General features: G+C 35.9%; 2 protein-coding genes across 2 annotated transcripts in view; one reads left to right on the top strand and one right to left on the bottom strand.

The window, feature by feature from the left end:
* The window catches only part of FAM227B (family with sequence similarity 227 member B), a 253,390-nt gene that overhangs the window by 55,467 nt on the left and 170,513 nt on the right, over positions 1-27,410 (top strand). The window lies entirely within an intron of this gene.
* The window catches only part of FGF7 (fibroblast growth factor 7), a 62,929-nt gene continuing 60,371 nt past the window's right edge, over positions 24,853-27,410 (bottom strand). The window contains exons 3-4 of the mRNA XM_060149653.1: positions 27,073-27,176; positions 24,853-26,045 (exon numbers count right to left, since the gene is read on the bottom strand). Of these exons, the coding sequence (XP_060005636.1) occupies positions 25,851-26,045; positions 27,073-27,176 (299 nt within the window). The 3' untranslated portion in view covers positions 24,853-25,850. The remainder of the gene's footprint in view (positions 26,046-27,072; positions 27,177-27,410) is intronic.

Genomic DNA, 27,410 nt, shown 5'->3' with positions numbered 1-27,410 from the left:
TAGTTTTTACTTTTACTTATTTAGATGTTTCCAAGATTTTTTAATTTGTCTTTAAATTTGGAAAATGTCACTAGAACATGTCTTGATGATTTTCATAAGTTTTCACAATGCCAAAATGTATTTAAAATTCTTGGATTTCCCTAAGCTCTGTGGTAGACCTAGTAAAGATCTTAGCCAAATATTTCAAGTGAGACATAGAAACTTATATGGCCAGACTGAAGAGGAAGGGAAAGTGACACTGTTGCAGATATTTAAGGAAAAAGTTTCATTTCACCATTGGAGAGTATCCCCTGACATTGAGGAAATAAAATCTCCAGAGAAAGCCTTCATATCCTGTTTTCACGTGGTATGCTATGACATACTAAATGTTGTCTTGTTACCTCATAAGAAATGAAAATATATAGGGACCAATTTTTTAAAAATAGGATAAAGCCCACTACAAGCTACTCATTTGGTAAATATGTAAACTAAGAACAATCTTTTATTAGGGAATGACAACTGAAAGGTCTTTGGAGGTGAGGCTGAAAGCAAAAAATCAAGTCCCTCGAAAGACCACGATTTTCAACATCATGTTTTAGCCAGTCATGGGCTTACCATTCTACCCGGTGCCCCTGGACTGTAGGACCTTGAGTAAGGGACTTCTCTTTGGATTCCCAAATAAACATCTCATTTCAGTGGAGCTTTTGCTTTTCTGAGTAAGTTTCTGCCAATGTGGATGAGGATCTGTCCAGACCTCCTCATGTGTACTTTCCCATCATGTGGTAAACTATATTTATTATGAAAAACACTTTAAAATTTGGTCCCATTTCATGGACTTCAGATATAATATCAGTTTTTGTATTTTCTTTCTGGTGCTGATGCACATTTTCCTATTTGTAAGTTTTGTAGTTGTTTTACTTAGAGTTGAGAGATAGATCAAAGTGGTTATGTTTATCCCAATTCTTTACATGGGGTTTCCTTTTGGATTTGTTTTTATTATTATTTTTTATTTAAACATGCAGGAAAGTATAGAAAATATTTCCCACACATAACAAATACTTGCATTTTGCCATATTTGCTTTTCAAGCCTTTTATTTACATATCTTTTGTACCATTCCTAAATCTGTCCCTTCCTCCCCAGAGGTAATGATTATATGGGTATTTGTAGGCATTCTTCCTTTCTATAATATATAGCATTGTTTCTTATGTTCTTTACATAAATAATATATATGAAACTGTTTCAATATTTAACCATAATCAACATTCAAAAATTAAAAATAATCAACAGATATTGACCAATATTTTTAGCCACCAAGAGAATACAGTTATGTTATTCCATAGTTTATATAGAGGCCATCAAAAATGTTTTTCTCTTATTAGAGGAAGTATACTGCTTATGAGCTTTTATCTCAATTACTTTTGTTCCAAATATTATTTATATGTTGCTTCATGATAGTCCTGGTTTTTTCAGAAGTTATTATTTTTGCAGTATCCATTTTATGCAATCTAAAATAAAGAATTACTCTGGGTGGTGAACTACCATGCTTTAAAGAGGTTTTATACTGTATTTCTAACGAAATGATCATTTTAATTTGGAAAAACATAAAAATTATATTTGTTTCAAACACACTTGATTTTCATATTAATGGAAAGTCTTTATAAAATGCATCATATATTTTATTTACCCATAGATATTTGAAAAGTACTTTTTATATTACATTCTAAAACGTCACTAGATTTTTCTGTTTCTGGATAAGATCATCTAAGTCTGGGGTATTATGGTAGGTTAGAGGTTTAATTAGGGTTTCTTTTCATATACTGCTCAAAATTAAGTTTTAATAATTTATGTTCAACTTGGGGAAATCTTCAATTTGAACTATGTATTTGATAAAGTGTGTTAACATATTAGGGCTTTATTAGTAATATTCTTATGTAGTAGGTTGCTTTTATTATCAGTTATAAAATGAGGAAACTGAAACATAAGGGAATTAAATAACTTGCTCAAGGTCACATCACTCATAAATGGTGGAATATGAATTCAAATTCAGGAAATTCTGGCCTTAGAATCTGAACTCTTTAACGACTTCACATACTGCCTCTCAGACATTTAATTTTACAGGCTTGTAAGTATGTTAAGGCTTAAAATTGTCATCATAGGATAAGAGTTTTAACTTAGGAGAATTACCATAGCCTTATTCCCTCATTCATGACTAATGTGAATGAGTGTTTAGATCCTTTTCTGGGATCAAGTTTTAATATGTGAGAAGGAAGGAGGAAAGCTGTTAGAAGAGCCAAAGTAGGATGCAGAAGGCTGGGGGAAAATCTCACTTGTTTCCCAATTTTGTATACAGATGCCTCTAGAAATAGCAAGCAATCGTTTGGAGAATGGAAAACCCACACTGTGGGGCCAAAGTGGTCCAGAGGTACAGTGACAGCAAAGAGTTGGAATTTCTAATCCTCTGAAAGAAGCTGAGCCTCCACTAGGGAAGCACGGGTCTAGTCTACTAGACACTGTTTTTTTTTTTTTTTTTTTGTAGGGAAACTAAAAGGGCAGATGTTCCACTTCAAAAAGGCAAGGATTGCATAAAGAAGTAGTCTTATTTTTCTATAAAGTAATTTTTTCTGTAGACTTCTGTTTAGACTGTGACTACTAGGAAATCTGTTCAAGGTAGAATTTTGTTCAAATCTTTGTTTTTATTTGAACTTTGAGCCTCTTACATTTCTGTAGAACCTTAACCTACATTTAAAGCTGTCTTATGAGAATTCATATTAGTTAGTGATCAGTGAGTGCCTCTCCTCCACATAGTGATTCAGAGATCCAGACTGCTTCCAACTTCTGGGGTCACCATCCTATAGATCTTCACAGTCAGTAGAATTAATCTGTATCAGGAGAATAAAAGAGGAATAGACACACACTCATAAAAGTCTTGATTCAGAAGTTTTCCATATCACTTCCAATCACATACCATTAGTGAGAACAAACCATGGCTACACCTAGGTGTAAGGAGGGCTGACAAATTAAAAACTCTGGTTGGGAAAGTGCTACCTAGTAATAGCTACGTACTATGGAAGGGGGAGCATATAGTTTGCAGGACAGGAAGTGTCTCATTTACAGGAATTAAAGAATAGTGCAGTAATCCTTATGTATGGAGTGCTTTTGCTACGGCCAATGATAAAATTTGAGCTTTCCAGTACTGATGAACCTAGTGGCAGGGCAGGAATAAAGACGCAGACATAGAGAACATACTTGAGGACACAGTCGGGGAAGGGGAAGCTGGGACGAAGTGAGAGGGTAACATTGACATATATACACTACCAAATGTAAAATAGCTAGCTAGTGGGAAGGTGCTGCATAGCACAGGGAGATCAGCTCAGTGCTTTGTGATGACCTAGAGGGGTGGGATAGGGAGGGTGGGAGGGAGACACAAGAGGGAGGAGATATGGGGATGTATGTATTGTATACATATAGCTGATTCACTTTGTTGTCCAACAGAAACTAACACACTATTGTAAAGCAATTATACTCCAATAAAGATATAAACAAAAAAGAAATTAAAAAATGAAAATAATAAAAATTTTGAGCTTTCAAACAAAAATTTTGAAGAACTTGCATCCACTACCATAATCTTGACAGTTTTCCAATACTTAAAGACCTCTGGTAATTCAGTGGTGATATTAATGAATGTGATTTTTTTTTTTACTATAAAGAAATGTGTCAACATTTAGAATATCTGCATAACTCACTGAACCAATATTTTACAAATGACTAATGCATTATATTTTTTTTAATTATACATAGTGACAGACGAATGGATTTTAACGCAACAGAGTACGCAAAGCACAGTTATGTGTTTTCAGATTCCACATTGCAACCCACCATTAAGAAACTAGAACTTGTCACATTTGGGTATAGTATTCAAAGAGTATTCACAACTATTAAAATACTCCTCCTTTTTTTGACTAATCTGTGTGATACTGGATTTTCTTAATATGCTTCAATAGATAAATATATGCTTCAAAAAATATATCACAGTAGCAGAAATGCAGAAGTAAATATTAGAATCCAGCTGTCTTCTACTAAACCAGTTGTTAGAGATCTTTTAAATGTGAAACAGTGTTACTCTTCTCAAATTTTTTTCTTGAATATAGTTATCTTTTTCGAAAAAGATGCCATTTATGTTAATATGAAATGGGTTTATTACTGTTATTTTTAATGAAATAATAAATACATGTTTGAGATTTCTCAGTTTTAATTTCTAATATAGGAAATACTAATATATACAAAAACACATATAAACAAAAGTTCTTGTTGTCTTCAATTATTCTTAAGAGTATAAAGTGGTCCTGAGACTAAAATTTTGAGGACCACTCTCCTACAGGAAATCATTGCAAAGGGGTTTGGCCCATGGCATCTGAGAGCTACCATATTCTGCTTATAGTTTTACATTCTGCTTACAGTTTTATAGTTTCTGTGTTGCTTATCCCCAAGCTGGACTCAGTCGTAACTGTGGAGAATCCTCTAAACATAAGACTCAGATAATTTATTTACTAAGGACATAAGCATGTTTTGATTTGGAGACTTCTCTACAGTTTCTAATGTTTCCTCAGCTCTGATGTATTTAACTTGCACATAAAAGACTTGAATGTCCTTGAGTATGTCATATAATCCCTCTCAGCCTTATTTTTCCACCTGAAAAAAATGAGGTGATTAGAATAGATTATTTCTATAGTTCCCTTTTCTAACATTTTGTTACTCTATGCCTTCTATCCATAGGTACTGAATAAACTCCTAAAATGCTTGTTGAATGTTGAGGTGAAATTAGCAGTAGAGACTGATGACTTAGATTTATTATTTTGGAACTCTTTCCCCTCAACAGTTCTATCTGTGTGTGTGTGTGTGTGTCTTTGTGTGTATTACTTCCTTAATTTGTGTGCTGGAGGAATGCTGAGGCAGGTCAAGAGCTGAATTGAGGTAAAACATGAGTATATACATATGTATGTGTGTGTATATATGACTGTCAAGGAATGCAATAATCTGGGCTCCAGGTATGCTGCTGTCTCAGAATTGCTTCTAATCTAAAACATTTTTAAGACATAATTTCTTCTTCTTGACATTTTAGATGCTTATTGTCATATGGGGTTAACTTTTCTCCAGAATTTTAAACTAAAAGCACTTTCTCTTTTTGTTTTTAATGAGTTAAACAGGCAGCAGGTAGTTAAAATTTGCCTTCCAAACAAAATGGCATATCTCCCTTTTTAGGACTGGAATGTAAGAAGTTACAGAATTTCAGTATCTGGAAGGACTCAGGATTTACAAGCCAGCTCCCCTTAACCAGTATATTGTTAGATTATTTACAAGACTAAAGTTTTAATGGTCATTTCTCTTATTGTGGTACCACACCATATAACTTTTAAACTCAGATGAAGATCGTTTTTGAAAAACAATCTTTACACCCCCTCTAATTTTTAAGCCCAATTTTTCCTCTTTTTCTGAACTTTAAGGTTAAAGCATTAACATACTTTATGGTTTTTTATAGACTATTGTTTAAACCACAAGTGATAAAAAATATTTCTTCTATTCAGTTAACATGTAACTTTTAAGTACCTATGTGCACATTACTGTACTTAGTGATGTGAGGAGGTGAAAAATTTTTTAACAAGTTACTCATACACAAGCACTAGTTGATATTTAGCAAATGACATGTTCCAAAAATGCTTCAAGTAATAGCCAGATGGATTAGCTACTTGAACTTTAACTTGCACCTTTGTCATTTTGCTACATCTTCACTCTAAGCAATGCTTAGGGACAATAAAGACAGAACCCTTCAAACTTGAAAATGAGATAGCCCTCTGAGAATTAAGCCAGTAAAATCTCAACATTGCGCTTTTCAGTATACATCATTAAAGAAAAACAAGAAATTTGCATGGCTAAAGAGTGAGGAAACCCCCAAAACAGTAACAGGATGGCCAGAGATATAAACTCCCAAAGTGGCAATAATTTCAGTAAGTTGTATTATTGTACTATCATTGGTTAAATTTTTAAAATTTTTATTGGGGTATAATTGATTTACAATGTTGTATTAGTTTCAGGTATACAGCAAAGTGAATTGCTATACAAATACATATATCTACTCTTTCTTAGATCCTTTTCCCTTATAGGACAGAGTATTGAGTAGAGTTCCCTGTGCTATACAGTAGGTCTTCATTAGTTATCTGTTTTATGTATAGTAGTATGTATATGTCAATCCCAATCTTCCAATTTATCCCTCCCCTCCCTTACCCCCTGGTAACCATAAATTTATTTTCTACGTCTGTAACTCTATTTCAAAGATATAAGTTTTTGTAGATAATTTCATTTGTAGCCTCTTTCTTAGATTCCACATATAAGCAATATCATATGATATTTGTCTTTCTCTGTCTGACTTACTTCACTCACTATGAGAATCTCTGGGTCCATCCATGTTGCTGCAAATGGCATTATTTTGTTCTTTTATATGGCTGAGTAATATTCCATTGTATGTATGTACCACATCTTCTGTATCCATTCCTCTGGAGATGGACATTTAGGTTGCTTCCATGTCCTGGCTATTGTGAATTGTGCTACAATGAACATCGGGGTACATGTAGCTTTTTGACTTATGGTTTTCTCCATATGTACACCCAGGAGTGGGATTGCTGGATCATACGGTAGCTCTATTTTCAGTTTTTTAAGGAACTTCCATACTGTTCTCCATAGTGGCTGTTCCAGTTTGCATTCCCATCACCCTCTCCAGCATTTATTGTTTATAGACTTTCTGATGACGGCCATTCTGATGGGTGTGAGGTGATACCTCATTCTAGTTTTGATTTGCATTTCTCTAATAATTAGTGATTTTGAGCATCTTTTCACATGCTTTTTAATCTTCTGTATGTCTTCTTTGGAGAAATGTCTGTTTAGATTTTCTGCCCATATTTTGATTGGGTTGTTTGTTTTTTTTGGCTTTTATACTATGTGAAGAAAGACTGTGTGAACAGAAGTGGGGTGAACAATATGTAGCATAGAATAGTTATAGCCCAAAGAACCAGAAACTAGTAGTGTTTTTACAGAACTATCCAAATTTGATTGTTGTGAATTAGATTTCGGAATAACTTGGATAATATATCTTTTAAAATCATTTATCCTCCTTTTGCTGGGATGCAACTTCTTAATTACTAATTTAGCTTCCAAGATAATTTTCCATGGTCTGCCACAGGGTGACTTGCAAATGCTCCCCTGCCCCCCGCAGGTACATTGGTCTGTAGATTGGTAGCAGTGGTCAGAGGTGCTGGATAATGTAAAAAGCAGCAGGTTCTTATCGTATTATTAAATGCATTAACGTACTCCAGTGAGTGATGTGGAAATATCATGCTAAGGAGAAGTGAATAACAAGAATTTGAATACTTCTTTTTTTAATATTTATTTGTTTATTTGGCTGTGCCGGGTCTTAGTTACAACACACGGGATCTTCGTCACCATGTGTGGGATCTTCGTTGTGGCAAGTGAGATCTAGCTCCCTGACAAGGGATCGAACCTGGGCCCCCTGCATTGGGAGTGCAGAGTCTTAACCACTGGACCACCAGGGAAGTCCCAAGAATTTGAATACTTCTAAGAGATTAAGTCACTAGGTTGAACAAAACAAGGTGGTATGTTTCTTTTTTATTGAAGTATAGTTGATTTACAATGTTATATTAGTTTCAGGTGTACAAAATATTGTTTCAACATTTTTATAGGTTATACTCCATTTAAATTTATTATAAAATATTGGCTATATTCCCTGTGCATTACATCCTTGTATCTTATTTATTTTCTACCTAGTAGTTTGTACCTCTTAATCCCATTCACCTATCTTGTCTCTCCCCCCACCCATCGTCCCACTTGTAACCACTAGTTTGTTCTCTGTGAGTCTGTTTTTGTTTTGTTATATTCACTCATTTGTTTTATTTTTTAGATGCTACATATAGGTGAAAATGTGTGTATTTGTCTTTCTCTGTCTAACTTATTTCACTAAGCATAATACCCTCCAGGCCCATCCATGTTACTGCAAATGGCAATTTTTCATTCTTTTTTATGGCTGAGTAACATTCCATTGTGTATATGTATGTATGTATATGTGTGTGTGTGTGAAAATATATACACATCTTTTTTTTTATACACATCTTCTTTATCCATTCATCTGTTCATAGACACTTAGGTCGATTTCATATTATGGCTATTGTAAATAATGCTGCTATGAACATTGGAGAGCATTAATCCTTTCAAATTAGTGTTTTTATTTTCTTTGGATATATAACCAGGAGTGGAATTTCTTGATCATATGGTGGATCTAATTTTATTTTTTTGAGGAACCTCCATACTTATTTCCATAATGGCTATACTAATGTACATTCTCACAACAGTGCACAAGAGTTCCTTTACTCCGCATCCTTGCCAAAATTTATTTATTTTTGTCTATTTGATGATAGTCATTCTGACAGGTTGGAGGTCATATCTCATTGTGGTTTTGATTTGCATTTCTCTGATGGTTAGTGATGTTGAGCATCTTTTCATGTGCCTGTTGGTCCTCTTTGAAAAAAATTCTATTCTGGTCTTCTGCCCAGTTTTTAATCAAGTTGTTTGTTTTTTTGACAATGAGTTGTATGAGCTCTTTATATATTTTGGATATTTACTCTTGGCAGACATACCATTTGCAAATATCTTTCCTCATTGAGTATGTTGTCTTTTTGTTTTGTTGATGGTTTCCTTTGCTGTGCAAAAGCTTTTAGTTTAATTAGGTTCATTTGTAATTTTTGCTTTTGTTTCTCTTGCCCGAGGAGAAAGATGCAAAAAAATGTTGTTAAGATTTACATCAAAAGTATATGCCTACATTTTCTTCTAGAGTTATGGTTTTTAGTCTTAAATTCAGGTTTTTAATCCATTTTGAGTTTGTTTTTATATATGGTGTGAGAAAATGTTCTAATCTCATTCTTTTACATGTAGCTTTTCAGTTTTCCCAACAGCGCTTATTGAAGAGACTGTCTTTCCTCATTATGTACTTCTACCTCCTTTATCCTAGATTAATTGACCATATGTTTGTGGGTTTATTTCTGGGCTCTCTATTCTGTGCCATTGGTCTATGTGTCTGTTGTTATGCCAGTACCAGGCTGTTTTGATTACTATAGCTGTGTAGTGTAGTCTGGAGTCAGGGAACATGACATATCCAGCTTTGTTCTTTTTTCTCAAGATTGCTTTGAGTATTCAGGGTCTTTTGTGGTTTCATAAAAATTTTAGGATTATTTGTTCTAGTTCTATAAAAAAGTAATGGGTATTTTGATAGGGCTTGCATTAAATCTGTAGATTGCTTTGGGTAGTATGGAAATTTTAATAATGTTCTTCTAATCCATGACCATGGGATACCTTTCAATTTCTTTGTATCATCTTCACTTGCCTTCATTAATGTCTTACAGTTTTCAGAGTATAGTTAAGTTTATTCACAGGTATTTTATCCTTTATGATACAAGTGTAAAATGGAATTGTTGTCTTGTTTTCTCTTTCCAATAGTTCATTATTAGTGTACAGAAAAGCAACCCATTTCTGTATATTGATCTTGTATCTCACAACTTTACTGAATTCATTTATTAGTTCTAATCGTTTATTGGTGGAGACTTTAGGGTTTTCTAAATATAGTCATGTCTAAACATAGTCATGCAAATAGTGATAGTTTTACTTCTTCCTTTCCAATTTGGATGCCTTTTATTTCTTTTTCTTGTCTGATTGCTGTGGCTAGGACTTCCAATACTATGTTAGATAGAAACGGTGAGAGTGGGCATCCTTGCCTTGTTCATGATTTTAGAGGAAAACCTTTCAGTTTTTCACCATTGAGTACAATGTTAGCTGTGGATTTGTCATAAATGGCCTTTATATTGAGATATTTTCCTTCTAAGCTAGCTGCTCTGTGGCATGTGGGATCTACCCAGACCGGGGCTCAAACCCGTGTCCCGTGCATTGGTGGGCAGATTCTTAACCACTGTGCCACCAGCGAAGTCATAAACTAACTTTTTTGAGAGTTTTTATCATGAATGAGTGTTGAATTTTGTCAGATGCTTGTTCTACATCTATTGAGATGATCATGTAATTTTTGTTTTTCATTTTGTTAATTTGGTATATCACATTGATTTGTGGATACTGAACTATCCTTACATCCCTGGAATAAATCCCACTTGATCATGGTGTATGATCCATTTGATATGTTGCTGAATTTGGTTTGCTAATATTTTTTTTTTTGGTTTGCTAATATTTTATTGAGGATTTTTGCATCTATATTCATCAGAAATATTTGCCTGTGATTTTCTTTTTTGTAATGTCTTTGCCTGTTTTGGGTATCATGGTGGCTTTAAAGAATGAATTTGGATGTGTTTCCTTCTCTTCAATTTTTTGGAATAGTTTGAGAAGGATAGGAGGATAGGGGAGTTTTCTGATTACTGATTTAATTTTAATACTAGTAGTCAGTCTGTTCAGATTATCTATTTCTTCCTGCTTCAGTCTTGGAAGACTGTATGTTTCTAGGAATTTATCCATTTCTTCTAGTCTGTCCCGTTTGTTGGCATATATCTGCTCATAGTACTCTCTTATGATTGTATTTTTGTGATATCAGTTATAGCTTCTCCTCTTTCATTTCTTATTTTATTTGTGCCCTCTCTCTTTTTTTCTTAATGAGCCTGGATAAAGGCTTACCAATTTTATTTATCTTTTCAAAAACCAGCTCTTGGTTTTATTGATTTTTTTCTATTATTTTTGGGGGGTGTCTCTTATTTATTTCCACTCTGATCTTTATTATTTCCTTCCTTCTGCTGACTTTGGACTTTGTTCTTCTTCTAATTCCTCTAGATGGTTGGTTAGGTTTTTTATTAGAGATTTTTCTTATTTCCTGAGGTATGCCTATATTGCTATCAACTTCCCTCTTAGAACCGCTTTAGCTGCATCCCATAGATTTTGGAAAGTTGTGTTTTTATTTTCATTTTCATTTGTCTCAAGGTATTTTTTGATTTCCTTTGATTTCTTTGTTGACCTATTGGTTTTTTAGTAGCATGTTGTTTAGTCTCCATGTGTTTGTGTTTTTCCCATTTTTCTTCTGGTAATTAACTTCTAGTTTCATACCATTGTGGTTGGAAAAGATACCTTAACTGTTTATTGTAGTTATAGTTGATTTTATAATTTTTGTCTTTTAATCTTCATACTAGCTTATTTAAGTGGTTAATTCACAGCCTTTACTATATATTTGCCTTTACCAATGGGATTTTTCCCTTCCTTTAAGTTCTTATTTCTTGTTATAGCCTTTTCTTTTTCACATAAAGAAGACCCTTTAACACTTCTTGTACAGTCAGTTTAGTAATATGAACTCTTAATTTTTGCTTATCTGAGAATCTCTATATCTCTCCTTCAGTGCTGAAATGACAACCTTGATGGGTAGAGTATCCTAAGTTGTAGACTTTTTCCTTTCAGCACATTAAATGTATCATGCCGCTCCCTTATGGCCTGCAAAGTTTCTGCTGAAAAATCAGCTTATAGCCTTATGGGGGTTCCCTTGTATGTAACATTTTTTTTCTCTTGCTGCCTTTAGAATTCTCTCTTTACGTTTTGACATTTTAACTATGATATGTCTTGGTGTGGGTCTCTTTGTTTTCACTTTCTTTGGGACTCTCTGTGATTCCTGTACCTAGATATCTCTCTCCTTCATGTTTGGGAAGTTTTCAGCCATTATTTCATCAAATACGTCTCTACCCCTTTTTCTGTTCTCCTTCTGGGACCCCTGTAATGTGAACGTTAGTACACTTGATATTGTCCAAAGGTTCCCTTAAACTATTCTTATTTTTTAAATTTGTTTTTCTTTTTGCTATTCTGATTGTGTAATTTCTGTTATTCTATCTTCCAGATAGCTCATGCATTCTTCTGTTATCACCTAATCTGCTGTTAATTCCTATAATTTATTTTTCAATTCAGTTATTGAATTCTTCGGCTCTGACTGGTTCTTTTTTCTATTTTCTAGTTCTTTCTTAAAATTCTCATGATGTTCATCTATTTTTTCCCCCAAGTTCAGGTAGCCATCTTATTACTATTGCTTCAAGCTCTTTATCAGGTAAATTGTTTATATCTGTTTCATTGGAGTTTTTTCAGGGGTGGTTTCTTGTTCTTTTGTTTGAAACATATTCTTCTGTCTTCTCATTTTGTTTAAATTTCTCTGTCTCTATGAAATTAGGTGAAACAGTTACCTATTCTGATATTGAGGGTGTGTCCTTGTGTGGGAGTGTCCCTATGCAGTTTTCTTGTGCCCAGAGGCTTTGTTAGGTGGCTATACCTGAAGTGAGCAAGGGCCAGGTCTTTCCCTGAGGTGTGCTGGCAGCCACCACCTTGGTGGGAAGTAGGGCTGGAGCCAGAGCCAGGTGCAAGCTGGGACTTCTCCTTTGCTCAGTGTCCATCACTGCTCTATCGGGGTGGGGTCTGGGTCCAAGAGGTTGGAACAGGAGCCCTGAGGGACTTGGGTTTTTCCAGGGTTTCTCCACCTTGGTTTAGGGGTGGCTGGGGCCTAAGGGCTTGGGGCTGCACTTCTGTGCTGGTTTCACTTTTCCCCAGTGTGCTTACCTCAGTTAGACGTTGGGTCAGGCCAGAAGGGTTGGTGCTACACTAGTGAGCTGGCTCACTCAGTGTGGGAAGGGACACATGCTCGAGTGTGATAATTGTCTCTGCCCTGGAGCTAGTCTCACTCCCTCCTGATTGTGAGCAAGGATGCACTCTGGCAGTGGTAGTCTTTGCCCTGGAGCTAGTCTCACTCCCTCCCAAGTCTGTGCACCAAGCTGCATCCTGGTATGCTGGCAGTGGCTGCCAATACCCTGATCAAAGTGAAACTGCACCCCTTCAGATGTGACTTGAACCCAGCCACACTTCAGAGGGATTTGAACCCACAGCCTCTGACTTAGGAGAGGACTCAAACCCATTTGCACCTCAGCTGGGACTCAAACCCACAATCTTCTAACTGAAACCACACAACCCATCTCAGGACTTAATGAAGTTCAGGTTCTTTATACCTCCGTGCAGAAGGAATTCAGTGAGAGACAAAGTGATCGGCAAGAAGTAGATTTATTAATATCCTTTGTAAAGAATTTGCAGGAAAACGGGACATGAGAGGATGGTCATGTCCCAGGTCTTGGGTGAGTCCCTGGGATGGGCCCGCCAAGTGAGGGTCTTTGGCTCCACACAGAAGGAATTCAAGAGCGAGCCATAGTAAAGTGAGGGCAGAGATACACATTCCATAGACAGAATGCTGGCCATCTCAGAAGGTGAGAGCAGCCCTAGGAGAAACACACTCCAAAGACAGAGTGTGGGCCATCTCAGAAGGTGAGAGAGAGAGGCCCTGAAATACGGGGTAGTTAGTTTTCATGGGCTGGGTAATTTCATAGGCTTATGAGTGGGAGGGTTATTCCAACTATTTTGAGGAAGGGGTGGGGATTTTGAGGAATTGGGCCGCTGCTCACTTTTTGCCCTTTTATGATTGACCTCGGGACTGTCATGGCACCTGTGGGTGTGTCATTTAGCACGCTAATGTATTACAGTGGGCGTATAATGAGTCTCAAAGTCTACTGGAAGTCAAATTTTCCACCACCTTGGGCCTAATTGGTTCTAACCAGTTTATGTAGTATCCTCAACAGCTATGTCATTCTTTTAAAGGTTGTGCCCTGACCCCTTCCATTCTGTCTCAAAATCCCTCACTCCCCAGGAAGGATCCCTGAGCCTGTGAAATAGCCCCCTCCTCTTCTGTGTCCTCTGCTAGGGATGCAGGTCCTGACCAGATCACTTCTCCCTTCCTACCAGATTGTGTGTGAATCTTTCCTCACAGCTTTGGTTGTAGAGGAGCCTTCCTGCTAGTTCCCAGTGAGAGTCATTCTATATGTAGTTGTAGCTTTGATGTTTTCGTGAGGGGAGGTGAGTCCAGCATCCTCCTATTCCGTCACCTTGAATCCACCCCAAGATGGTACATTTCTATTCATTTGCAACAACTACATTTATATATTGCTTAAATATTGGAATAATGCTTTGTAATGAGGTGTGCTCATTATTCTGTCACTGAATTGGAATTGGTTTATCCATTCATTGAATGAATATTTGCTGACAGCTTACTCTGTGCCAGACACTGTTAAAGGTGCTTGGGATATGTAAGTGAACAAAATAGATAAGGTACATTTTTTTTAAATTAAGGACTAGTGAGGAGAAAAAGACAATGGGATAAACACAGTGGACTAAGGAAACTCTAAGGTTTATGGTGGGCAGTGAGAAGATTGGACAGATAAAGTAGAGCCAGTTGTTTGACAGCTTTGGATGCTATTTTAAAGAATTTAAATTCAATAGTCAGTAAGCAGCTAACGTGGATTCTTTAACTGACAACTGACATCGTCAAAGTAGTATTTCAGGAAGATTAAGGAAATAGGTAGTATGTGAGATGGGCAGGAACTTGAGACAGAAGAATGATTAGGGAACAATTGCTAAACTCTAGACATGAGGTAATGAGGTTGTAAAGGACCAAGAAAGACATACAACTGAGATGTTGAAAAAGAAGAGGCTAGCTAGGTTTTGGTGATAACGGATAGTCAAAGAGAAGTAGAGGTAAGAATAAAGCTGACTAAATTTTGAGCATAAATTTTAGGGAAAGTGTTTATCCATTCCCATGTACAGAGGGTTGGAATATATATTGGGGAAAAGATTCCTGAAAATCAAATTTGCAATTTACATTTTTAAAGGCTTTAAAACTTATGGGTCTAATAATTCTGTTTCTTATAATTATCTTAATAAGATAATCATAAATATAAAGGAGTATGTACAAAAAAATCATTTATGTTAGTGAAAAATTTGAAACAACCAAAATAACCAACAATAGAAGATCAGTTAAGTCTCACTCAGCCTAGCTGGATCCATTAACTGGTTGATTAATAGAAAAATATTAAAGTGGAGACTCATTAAATTGATATGTACATATGCCTTAAGTATTTTCTTTACTTCAAACATAACTGTGTATATTCGTCAATTTTTTATATTGGGCTATTGTCTTTTCCATATCAATGGGCATATCATGTCCATTAAAATATTGTCTACAGTGTACAGTTAGAGTTTCTTTAAAATGGCATGAGAATTCAATGATATCTGCCAAACAATCTGAGTGCATAATTCTAGACTTTTATTACTTTTTTTCCTGTTTTTTTTTCCCATACCTAATTTAAGTTTTTAATCACTTACATTTTTCCATTGCCCCTCCATAGGCCACTCTAAGGACTTTGGCTTTTATTCTAATATGGAAAACAGCTGCAGTTTTGAATAGAGAAATTGCATTATCTGAGATATGATATAACAGAATCACTCTGGCTACTCTGAGAATGGACTATGGTGTGTGTGTGGCAGGTGTTGGGAGTAAGAGGAGGGTGTCCTTTGTGCACTTTATACTCCATAATTGTTTCATTGCAAAAACAACCGTGGCTCTCTTTCCAGTGTTTGCATTTCCTTTTAGCCCCAATGTGAATAACAAAATATGGAGACAATAGGAAAACCAGAGATCCAAGAAGCACGGCAGACTTTAGAACCATCTGAGAAAATATGGAATTAGGTGGGAAGCAACATAAGGCTTTTCAGGGTGTTTAAGGAAGAAACAAAGACAAAGAATCAGGTATAATTCCTAGAAAGTCCTCTCCACCCCTGCTGCCATCATTTAGCTAATTGGTTCTCAAATGCATAGGCCCATTAGAATCTTCTGGAGAGCTTTAAAAATACCAGTGCCTGGGCCCCATCCCAGATATACTGATGCATTTGGTCTGGAGTGGGACCTAGGTCTCATTATATATATATATATATAAAAAAAAAATCCCAGGTGATTCCAATGTGCATCTTGCATTAAAATAAATTGTTTTTCAAGTCTGTTTAGGTCTTATCCTCATAAGATATTGGGTAACTTGTGACTGATTACCTCCACCATCTAGGACAAAACTGTATGGCTTGAGGAATTTCAGCTGGCATTTATGATCTTATTCTCTTGAGGTAGGGTGGTGGAGGGGGAGGTTATCTTCATGTTGGGTCTGAAGGCAGGGTCATTTCCTTCATGTAGAGGCAAAGTGATGTTAGTTTTCCACCTACATTAGGAGATCTAAGAAGGCACAACTCAAGCTAATAGGCAGTACACACTGTGGTTCAAACCTTTTCTCAATTATCCTATGTGGCATTGTACCATAAAGTATCCCTCAGGGAAGGATCAAATATGTTGCCACAGAGGATATACCTACTTCGTCTTTCTCTGCTGAATGGCTCACCACTGAAAGCCATGAATTACTCGTTATTAGGCCCTAAAGAATCCTGTCTTTGTGGCAGTGGCCTTAAAAACATTGTTTCTGACTTGTGTTAGTCAGTCTTTAAGATGGCCTCCAGTGATTCCTGCTTTCTGGTTTGTATGCCTTTGTTAATTCCCTCTCCTTGAGTACAGGCAGAAGCGATGAGACACTTCTGAAGATTAGGCTATGAAATACTGTAAGTTCCGTTGTGGGCACTCGTTTTCATTCTCTCTGATTCCTTGCTCTGTGGGAAACAAACTGCCATGTTGTAAGTGGAGCTATGGAGAAGCTCACGTGGCGAGAAAGTGGTATTTCAAACCCACAACCAGTGAGGATCTAAGGTCGATCCCTCTCTGAGTTGAGCATTGAGATAACAGATAACTGCAGTTCTGGCCAACACCTTGATTGCAACCTTATAGAAGATTCTAGCTAGAGACACCTAGCTAAACCATACACAGGTCCCTAACCACATTAACTATGAGATAATGAAAACTTGCTGTTTAAGCCATTAAGATTTAGGATAATTTGTTACACAATGATAGATAACTAATACGTGTCTGGCTGGACTTATCAAGAGAAAGGCCTTCCATCTTCAAGCTAAATGTTATTATTCATTTCACATTTCAGTTATTAGACTATAAGTTCTGTTCATATGAAAAGAAAATAAATTTTTATCATCTCATAAATTCAATTTGACGATTTGGAAACTCCTGAAATTGAAGAGACTAGGACTTTCTCTGTTGCTTTCTGGCAAATCTTCGCAACTCAGGAGAAAGTAAGGAGGACCTTCAAAATGGTGGAGGAGTAAGACATGGAGATCACCTTCCTCCCCACAAATACATCAAAAATACAACTACATGTAGAACAACTCCTACAGAATACCTCCTGAATGCTGGCATAAGACCTCAGACTTCCCAAAAGGCAAGAAACTCCCCACGTACCTGGATAGGGCAAAAGAAAAAAACAGAGACAAAAGAATAGGGATGGGACCTGCACCTCTGGGAGGGAGCTATGAAGGAGGAAAAATTACCACACACTAGGAAGCCCCGTGTCTGGTGGAAATGGGGGGTGTGTGGGGGGGAAGCTTCAGAGCCACAGAGGAGAGTGTAGGAACAGGGGTGCAGAGAGCAAAGCGAAGAGATTCCCACACAGAGGATCAGTGCCGACCAGCACTCACCCGCCGGAGCGGGTGGGGGCTGGGAGCTGAGGCTCGGGCTTCGGAGTTCAGATCCCAGGGAGAGGACTGGGGTTGGCTGCGTGAACACAGCCTGAAGGGGGCTAGTGAGCCACAGCTAAGCTGGGGGGAGTCCGGGAAAAATCTGAAACTGCCTAAGACTCAAGAGACCATTGTTGGGGGTGCGCGAGGAGATTCGGAACACCGCCTAAACGAGCTTCACAGATGGTGCGAGCCAGGGCTATCAGCGCGGACACCAGAGTCGGGCATGAAATCCTAAGGCTGCTGCTGCAGCAACCAAGAAGGCTGTGTCTAATTGGTAATTACCATTCCTATTAATTGATATTTATTGGACATTCCATCCAAAACAACAGAATACACTTTCTTCTGAAGTGCTCATGAAACATTCTCCAGGATAGATAGTATCTTGGGTCACAAATCAAGCCTCGGTGAGTTTAAGAAAATTGAAATCATATCAAGCACCTTTTCTGACCACAACGCTATGAGACTAGATATCAATTACAGGAAAAAAAATGTTAAAATACAAAAACATGGAGGCTAAATAATACACTACTAAATAACCAAGAGATCACTGAAGAAATCAAGAGGAAACCAAAAAATACCTAGAAACAAATGACAATGAAAACATGATGACCCAAAACCTATGGGATGCAGCAAAAGAAGTTCTAAGAGGGAAGTTTATAGCAATACAATCCTACCTCAAGAAAGAAGAAACGTCTCACATAAACAACATAACTTTAAACCTAAAGCAATTAGAGAAAGTACCAAAAAAACACCCCAAAGTTAGCAGAAGGAAAGAAATCATAAAGATCAGATCAGAAATAAATGAAAAAGAAATGAAGGAAACAATAGCAAAGATCAATAAAACTAAAAGCTGGTTCTTTGAGAAGATAAACAAAATTGATAAACCTTTAGCCAGACTCATCAAGAAAAAAAGGGAGAAGACTCAAATCAAGAGAATTAGAAATGAAAACGGAGAAGTAACAACTGACACTACGGAAATACAAAGGATCATGAGAGATTACTACAAACAACTATATGCCAACAAAATGGACAACCTGTAAGAAATGGACAAATTCTTAGAAAAGGACAACCTTCTGAGCCTGGACAAGGAAGAAATAGAAAATATAAACAGACCAATCACAAGCACTGAAATTGAAGCTGTGATTAAAATTCTTCCAACAAACAAAAGCCCAGGACCAGATGGCTTCACAGGTGAATTCTATCAAATGTTTAGAGAAGAGCTAACACCTATCCTTCTCAGACTCTTCCAAAATAGAAGGAGGAGCATTCCCAAACTCATTCTACGAGGCCACCATCACCCCGATACCAAAACCAGACAAAGATGTCACAAAAAAAGGAAACTACAGGCCAATATCATTGATACACATAGATGCAAAAATCCTCAACAAAATACTAGCAAACAGAATCCAACAGCACATTAAAAGGATCATACACCATGATAAAGTGGGGTTTATCCCAGGAATGCAAGGATTCTTCAGTATATGCAAGTCAATCAATGTGATACTCCATATTAACGAACTGAAGGATAAAAACCATATGATCATCTCAATAAATGTGGAAAAAGCTTTCAACGAAATTCAACACCCATTTATGATGAAAACCCTCCAGAAAGTAGGCATAGAGGGAACTTACCTCAACGTAATAAAGGCCATATATGACAAACCCACAGCCAACATAGTCCTCAAGGGTGAAAAGCTGAAACCATTTCCTCTAAGATCAGGAGCAAGACAAGGTTGTCCACTCTCACCAGTATTATTCAACATAGCTTTGGTAGTTTTAGCCCAAAAAATCAGAGAAGAAAAAGTAATAAGAGGAATCCAAATAGAAAAAGAAGAAGTAAAGCTGTCACTGTTTGCAGATGACATGATACTATACATAGAAATCCTAAAGATGCTACCAAAAAACTACTAGAGCTAATCAATGAATTTGGTAAAGTAGCAGGATACAAAATTAATGCACAGAAATCTCTTGCATTCCTATACACTAATGATGAAAAATCTGAAAGTGAAATTAAGGAAACAATCCCATTTACCATTGCAACAAAAAGAATAAAATATCTAGGAATAAACCTACCTAAGGAGCCAAAGACCTGTGCTGAGAACTATAAGACACTGATGAAAGAAATTAAAGATGATACAAACAGATGGAGAGATGATATACCATGTTCTTAGATTGGAAGAATCAACACTGTGAAAATGACTGTACTAACCAAAGCAATCTACAGATTCAGTGCAATCCCTATTAAATTACCAATGGCATTTTCACAAAACTAGAACAAAAAATTTCACAGTTTGTATGGTAACACAAAAGACCGTGAATAGCCAAAGCAATCTTGAGAAAGAAAAAATGGAGCTGGAGGAATCAGGCTCCCGACTTCAGACTATACTACAAATCTACAGTAACCAAGACAATATGGTGCCGGCACAAATCAGAAATATAGATCAATGGAACAGGATAGAAAGCCCAGAGATAAACCCACGCACATATGGTCACCTTATTTTTGATGAAGGTGGCAAGAATACACAATGGAGAAAAGACAGCCTCTTCAATAAGTGGTCCTGGGAAAACTGGACAGCTACATGTAAAAGAATGAAATTAGAACACTCCCTCTTACCATACATGAAAATAAACTGAAAATGGATTACAGACCTAAATGTAAGGCCAGACACTATAAAACTCTTAGAGGAAAACATAGGCAGAACACTCTATGACATAAATCACAGCAAGATCCTTTTTGACCCACCTCCTAGAGAAATGGAAATAAAAACAAAAATAAATGGGACCTAATGGAACTTAAAACTTTTGTACAGCAAACGAAACCATAAACAAGACAAAGAGACAACTCTCAAAATGGAAGAAAATATTTGCAAATGAAGCAACTGACAAAGGATTAATCTCCAAAATTTACAAGCAGCTCATGCAGTTCAATATCCAAAAAGCAAGCAACCCAATCCAAAAATGGGCAGAAGACATAAATAGACATTTCTCTAAAGAAGATATACAGATAGCCAACAAACATGTGAAAGGATGCTCAACATCACTAGTCATTAGAGAAATGCAAATCAAAACTAAACGAGGTATCACCTCACACCAGTCAGAATGGCCATCATCAAAAAATCTACAAACAATAAGTGCTGGAGAGGGTGTGGAGATAAGGGAACCCTCTTGCACTATTGGTTGGAATGTAAATTTATCCAGCCACTATGGAGAATAGTATGGAGGTTCCTTAAAAAACTAAAAATAGAACTACCATACGACCCAGCAATCCCACTACTGGGCATATACCCTGAGAAAACCATAATTCAAAAAGAGTCATATACCACAATATTCATTGCAGCACTATTTACAATAGCCAGGACATGGACACAACCTAAGTGTCCATCAACAGATGGATGGATAAAGAAGATGTGGCACATATATACAATGGAATATTACTCAGCCATAGAAAGAAATGAAATTGAGTTACTTGTAGTGAGGTGGATGGACCTAGAGTCTGTCATTGACAGTGAAGTAAGTCAGAAAGAGAAAAACAAATACCATATGGTAACACATATATATGGAATCTAAAAAGAAAAATAAATGGTTCTGAAGAACCTTGGGGCAGGACAGGAATAAAGATGCAGATATAGAAAATGGACTTGAGAACACGGGAAGGGGAAAGGGTAAACTGGGACAAAGTGAGAGTAGCATTGACATATATACACTACCAAATGTCAAATAGCTAGTGGGAAGCAGCCGCATAGCACAGGGAGATCAGCTTGGTGCTTTGTGACCACCTAGAGGGGTGGGATAGGGAGGATGGGAGGGAGACGCAAGAGGGAGGGGATATGGGGATATATGTATACGTATTGCTGATTCACTTTGTTATACAGCAGAAACTAACCATTGTAAGGCAAGTATACTCCATTAAAGATGTTAAGAAAAAAACAAGTACGTTTTCTTGGCAAACCATTCTAAGTTAGAGGATGAGTGGAAGCATATGTGGGCCTGAAGGTACATCACCTTCATTGAAAGCAGCCGCTCTGCTGGATGCATATAGAAGTGGAATAAAGAGTAGCCTGGGGGTGGGCAATACAGGGGTAGGAAATTGAGATTCAAACTATTATGTATAAAATAAGCTACAAGGTTATATTGTACAACACAGGGGATATAGCCAATATAATAACTATAAATGGAATATAACCTCAAAAAGTGTGAATCACTATATTGGACACCTATAACTTACATAATACTGTATATCAGCTATATATCAATTAAAAATAGTAAAGTTTAAAATAAAGAGTAGCCTGGCAACAGTGTTGAAATAGGCATGAAGGTTTAATGAACTATGGCATATTAACATATGCATTAAGAACTCAAATCAGAGAGACCAATTAATAGATATTCTCTAAAAACTGTTTTAAGGTGATCATAGAAATGGTCAAGGCTGATAATCATCTGATACCCACAAGTTAGTCACAGTGGCCTGAATCTATTCTAATAGAGCAGTGGTATATTCTGATTGACCAGTAACCACTCATACTCGTCATTAAATATTTTTAATGTCACTCTGGTTCATAGTAAACTTTTACATAAACTTTTGGTTTTCTTTAGCCATGTGTCACCTGCGTGTAAAGTTGAACTATGAGAGGTACAGGATCTCTTGTGTCTTATTCATGCCCAAGTATATGGCAGTGGGATAGTAGTGTAAATGAAGCCACATGATAAAGCTTACACATTTTTCTGATGCATCACTTTTTCCCACTGGTATGAATTTTATATTAAAGCAAACATAAATATATAGTGGAATAAAATGCAAAAATCACATGTGTTTTAAGAGAATGATTTTCAGGAAAATTTGTGTCTTTGGTGGGCTACCTTTGCATTATTCCTTAGACTCTCATTCTCTACCTCTACTAGTATTGGTATTTAAGTAGAAAATTGTGAGAGGCACTGATTTAGGATATTTGTGGATACAGAATTGCTTTTACTATAGCTGGTCCCATAGTCCATCTCTATGTTATTGGTCACTTTAGAGAAGCAGAAGGGCAAACTCTGAGAGATGGAAACTAAGAATTTATCTCCAGCATCCCTTCTCTTCTGTCATTAAGTTGAATTTTAGCCAACTCAAAGGCTGATAATTTATATTATAGCATTTTTTATGTAAAAATGTTTTAGTTCACTAATTGCATTGAAAGTATCTTTATTACTTCTTTTGTTAACATTTTATATTCTTCTGTTTAATTTTTTCCTTCCTAATTCTTGGAAACCAATGTATTTAACCAATTTTCTCTTTCAAAGAACATTTAGAAAAGGTTACTCTGTTTATCTGGCTATTTTGCATAGTGCTTTCCATTTGTAAGTAAAGAGGTGCATTTAAAAGTTGAATAGGGGGCTTCCCTGGTGGCACAGTGGTTGAGAGTCTGCCTGCCGATATAGGCACACGGGTTCGTGCCCCGGTCCAGGAAGATCCCACATGCCGCGGAGCGGCTGGTCCCGTGAGCCATGGCTGCTGAGCCTGTGCGTCCGGAGCCTATGCTCCGCAACGGGAGAGGCCACAACAGTGAGAGACCCGCGTACCGAAAAGTTGAATAGGAGTCAGAATGAGAAATTTCATCATTTTTTTCCTCCTTTTGAGTCAAATATGACAGTATAGACTATTATATATGAAGTGAAGTGCCAAAACATGTCACATTTGCATGCAAATGTAAAGGTTATATCTCAATAGGAATAATTTTTTTTAAAGACCACTAACTAATAATCCTAATCATCCAAGAGTAGGAAATACATGCTGAATGACCTAGACTCTTGTGGCAGTTCTGAACCTAACCAGCTATGTGATTTGGGATCTGTTACAGTCTCAATTTCCTGGTCTACAAATGAATAGTAAGGACTAAGGCCGCTTGCAGTGTTTAGATTCTTGAATTCTAAGTGTATGTAACTAGTGCAGATTTTATTTTCTAAAATTTTCACATTAAGTGTAAAAAAAAGAGGGAGGGAGGATAAAGAATTATAAGTACATGTTTCTAGAAACACTACTGGATTGGACTTACTGCTAAATGTTGGTTAATTCAGCGTTGCTTTGTAATTTGTTCATAACTATAACTCTATAGTCAGAGTATTTGGTCCTAATATAGCTCATAACTTATATACATACACACTGTTTCTGTTTAAATTTCCATATAATCATGTTTCACCCTTTTTAAAATAAAGTACGGTTAGTCTCATTATGAATTTTCTTTGATACTCAAACATTGAGTGAATTCATATAAAAAATTGATTATGGACAGGCACTCTGCTAGACACTAAGGAAACAAATATGAAAAACATAGATCCTCAAAAAAAAAAAAACCATATAGGTCCTCTTCTGCTCTCAGTATGTTCACAAGACACCAGTAACAGAAGCCTGATCTAGGAACCTAGACTAGCAAGGCCCTTGAATCATACAACAGTTAAGAATATCATTCATGGCATTTCCCTAGAGTATATCTGAGGAAGGGCAATTTTTTCTAGCTTCCTGCAGCCTCATCATGTAGGTTGAGTCACAAGGAAATCAAATGAACCTATTATTTCTGTTAACTTAGCCTTTTCATGTAACTCTCTCTTATAAATGTATTATCAGTTAATATTTGTATAAAATAAAGGGACTTAAAAGACAAATATTTTGAAATAAAAACCACCCTTATTAGCGTACCACCAATTTAATTTCGATAAATGTTGGCCTTCTACTGATGAACATTAAAGTGCTAACAAGATCTACCAATGCCAGAATTATGAAGTAGAAATTTATCTTTTCAATAAGTCCATTATCTGTAGCCTGACCTCAAGCCTTCACTGCTATTCAGGGCCTCAAATCCCTAAGTATAGACTCTACTTTGGGCATTGTGCTCTTGCCATTGAACAGGAAAACAACTTTCAATGCTGCCATATTTTGAATGGCAGAGATTTCTAGAGATTAGAAAAACTACTAACTTTAAATATGCATATTTTTTAAATGTTGTACTATTCTACTCATGAACTCAAATATAGTTTAACTTTAAAATCCTGTAAGTTCTTTTATCTACAGTGATTTTACTTATAAGATCCAATTTAGTTGACAAGAGTATGTGGCAAAACATATTTCACATTTTTGTATTGTTCCTTGTGAGACATCTATTGTAAGAATTGCTGCAAGCTGTCATTTTTGTCTGCTGTCCAGGATTTGCTGGCCTGAGTGCTGTGTACTAGACTTGGTGTTGCTCATGAGGGGGAGGGGGAACTTGCAATTGAGCCAGACGGTTTTGTTATTGCTTTAGAATTAAAAGCATATGAAACAGATACAGCTTATTAAGGTTTTTTTTTTATAAATAACATAAACTTAAATAACAAAACAGTAAAGTTCAAATACAACTTAAAATAGAGTTTAATGCGGTAACCACAGGATAAAAGCATGATTATTTGTGGGAAGAACATTATTAAAAGCCATATTCCCGAATATGAATTATACAAAAGATAGATTATGTTACTTGAAAAAAACATAAAAGATTTTTGAATTTTACTTTTAGGGATTATAAAATGTTATTTTGTGGTGAGTGAGATGAAGTACAGTATTATCATCATTATTGCTATTTTATATACAAGATTTTTGAAAACATCCTTTAAGCAATACCCTTTCAATTGGGAGCAGCATTAGGAATTTTGTTCTTGTTAACAGGTACAAGCATGTTCTAATCTTATACTCTTGTAAAACTACCTCTTTGATTCATTTCCATAATAGAATTTTTGAGAATATTCCTTCTTTTCTGATTAGAATTTAAGTGGTTCATAATTTTTCACTAGAAAGCATTCAGATACTGCTCATCTTCCATAGTTAGTGTTGGCTTGATTATCTGACAAATCATTCCAGCAGCTTTTAGGTCTGACACATCTTATATAACATCATCTGCATTATTATTATTATAGCAGCCATTTTATAAGCAGATAGGAATATTTAAATAATCATTATCAGATAATCAAATCTAACAGTCTTAAGGGTAAATTAATTTAAGAAAAAACATTACTATTACTGACATCATGATTGTACAACCAGTTTTACAATTTTTTACAACTTTTAGTTACTAAATCTGATTTTTGTGTATATTTTTTCAAATCTTTCTTTAATGCAGTCTCTTAAAATAAACATAAATGCGCAAGTCCAGCTTGATCAGTTTTTCAGTAGTTTTCCAGCCTTTCTTGGTTACTTAAAAAAAAAAAAAAAAAGAGAAAAGAAAAAAGGAAGAAAACAGTCCACTTAAAGAAATCTCCCTGCTGGAACTGGTTTCTTATATGCCATATATGATTAGGTTATTGCCATAGGAAGAAAGTGGGCTGTTTTTTGTTCTTTCTTCGTTTTTTTCCCTCTTACAGGAACCCCCTTTTGATTTAAGGCAACAAACATTTCTCCTCCACTGTGTGTCCATTTAGCTGATGCATATGTGTTGTAGTGGTTTTCCAGAATTAATTCTTTGAAGTTACAGTCTTCATTGCATTCTTTCTGCAAAGAACAACAAACAAACAACATTATCCAAATTATTTTTGGAGGGACTCAATTAGACAAAGAATAAGCAGTAATATTTAGTAGGATTAAAACATACATGACTTTTTTTGAGCAGGCATAATGCAGTTTGTTATATATACTTAGCATATTTGAAAAAAGATTAAATTTTTTAAAAGATAAAATGATACACATTTAGTTATGCAACATAGTTTCAAACATGTAGCTTTTTGGCAGTCAGTTGCTACTATTCTTAAGTATTAAGAGCTATTTCCCCCTAATTAGCAGCTCTCATATTACTATGCCCAAGTCACTCTTTCCCTAACACTGACATTTTGATACAATTAGCAGAGCCTCTGCCTCCCTCAGCTGAAGGACATATTTCACAACTTTTCTTCATTTACTATTACATTGCCTGTGATAGTGATGGAAAATAAAAAGTTACTTTGCTCATCCAACTATTCATTCATTCACTTAAACGTGTATTTTTACGTAGTCTGTGCCAGGAATACAAAGGAAAGTCAATTATACTTTGTTATAGTGGGATGAACAGTTGCATATTTCATGTTATAATAAAGTGGGAACAATGGGAATGCTTACAGTTCAAAGCCCATGATTGTGAGATTGATGTTGATAAACAAACATCTGGATTTTTTTTCCCCAAGAATTTTCATGTCAGCAAAGTGCAAATTGGGTGAACTTTAACAAAAAGAGCTTTAATACTGACAGATGGATATTTTAGATTTTAAGAATCTAAAATACAAATGGAATTTTAGAGCTGGAAGGATCCTTAGAGGTCAGTTAATCCAACTTGTTTTACAGATGAAGAAACCAGAGTCCAGAGAACTTAAGCAAATTGTCCAAGATCACACAGAAAATTTAATTATTAAGTATAAAATGTTTTAATGAAATCATTGAATTATGTAGTTTGAGAGGAGTTAATTTCATTTTTACTTTTCAGAAAGGGAAGATATTTTTGACAAAAATAAATTTGAGAAATTAAGTCTAAGGTATCAATTATCAATACCTTTGCATAGAGTTTTCCTTCCTTGTTCATTGCAAGATAATATTCACTTTCCACTCCTTTGATTGCTACAATTCCAACGGCCACTGTCCTGATTTCCATGATGTCTGCAAGGAATCACAGAAAGATATGTCAGTTATTCACCCAGCTTTGCAGATTATCCAAGAATGACCATTTGTCCTTATTTCTGTTTCACTTGGAAGTTAAGATTATTAACATGATTATTTACTCAGCCTGAGACCCCCATCCACCCATAACATGTACACACAAACACCAGATTAGTCCTTATTAAATGTGGGAAGTGCAAAACTATTGATTTTTTATTTTGTAGAAAAAGATAT

The sequence above is a fragment of the Lagenorhynchus albirostris genome, chromosome 1 (genome assembly GCF_949774975.1).
Source record: "Lagenorhynchus albirostris chromosome 1, mLagAlb1.1, whole genome shotgun sequence".
In the NCBI taxonomy this organism is placed as follows: Eukaryota; Metazoa; Chordata; class Mammalia; order Artiodactyla; family Delphinidae; genus Lagenorhynchus; species Lagenorhynchus albirostris.
Note: the sequence above shows the minus strand (reverse complement) of the source record. Positions and strands in the feature narration are given on the sequence as shown.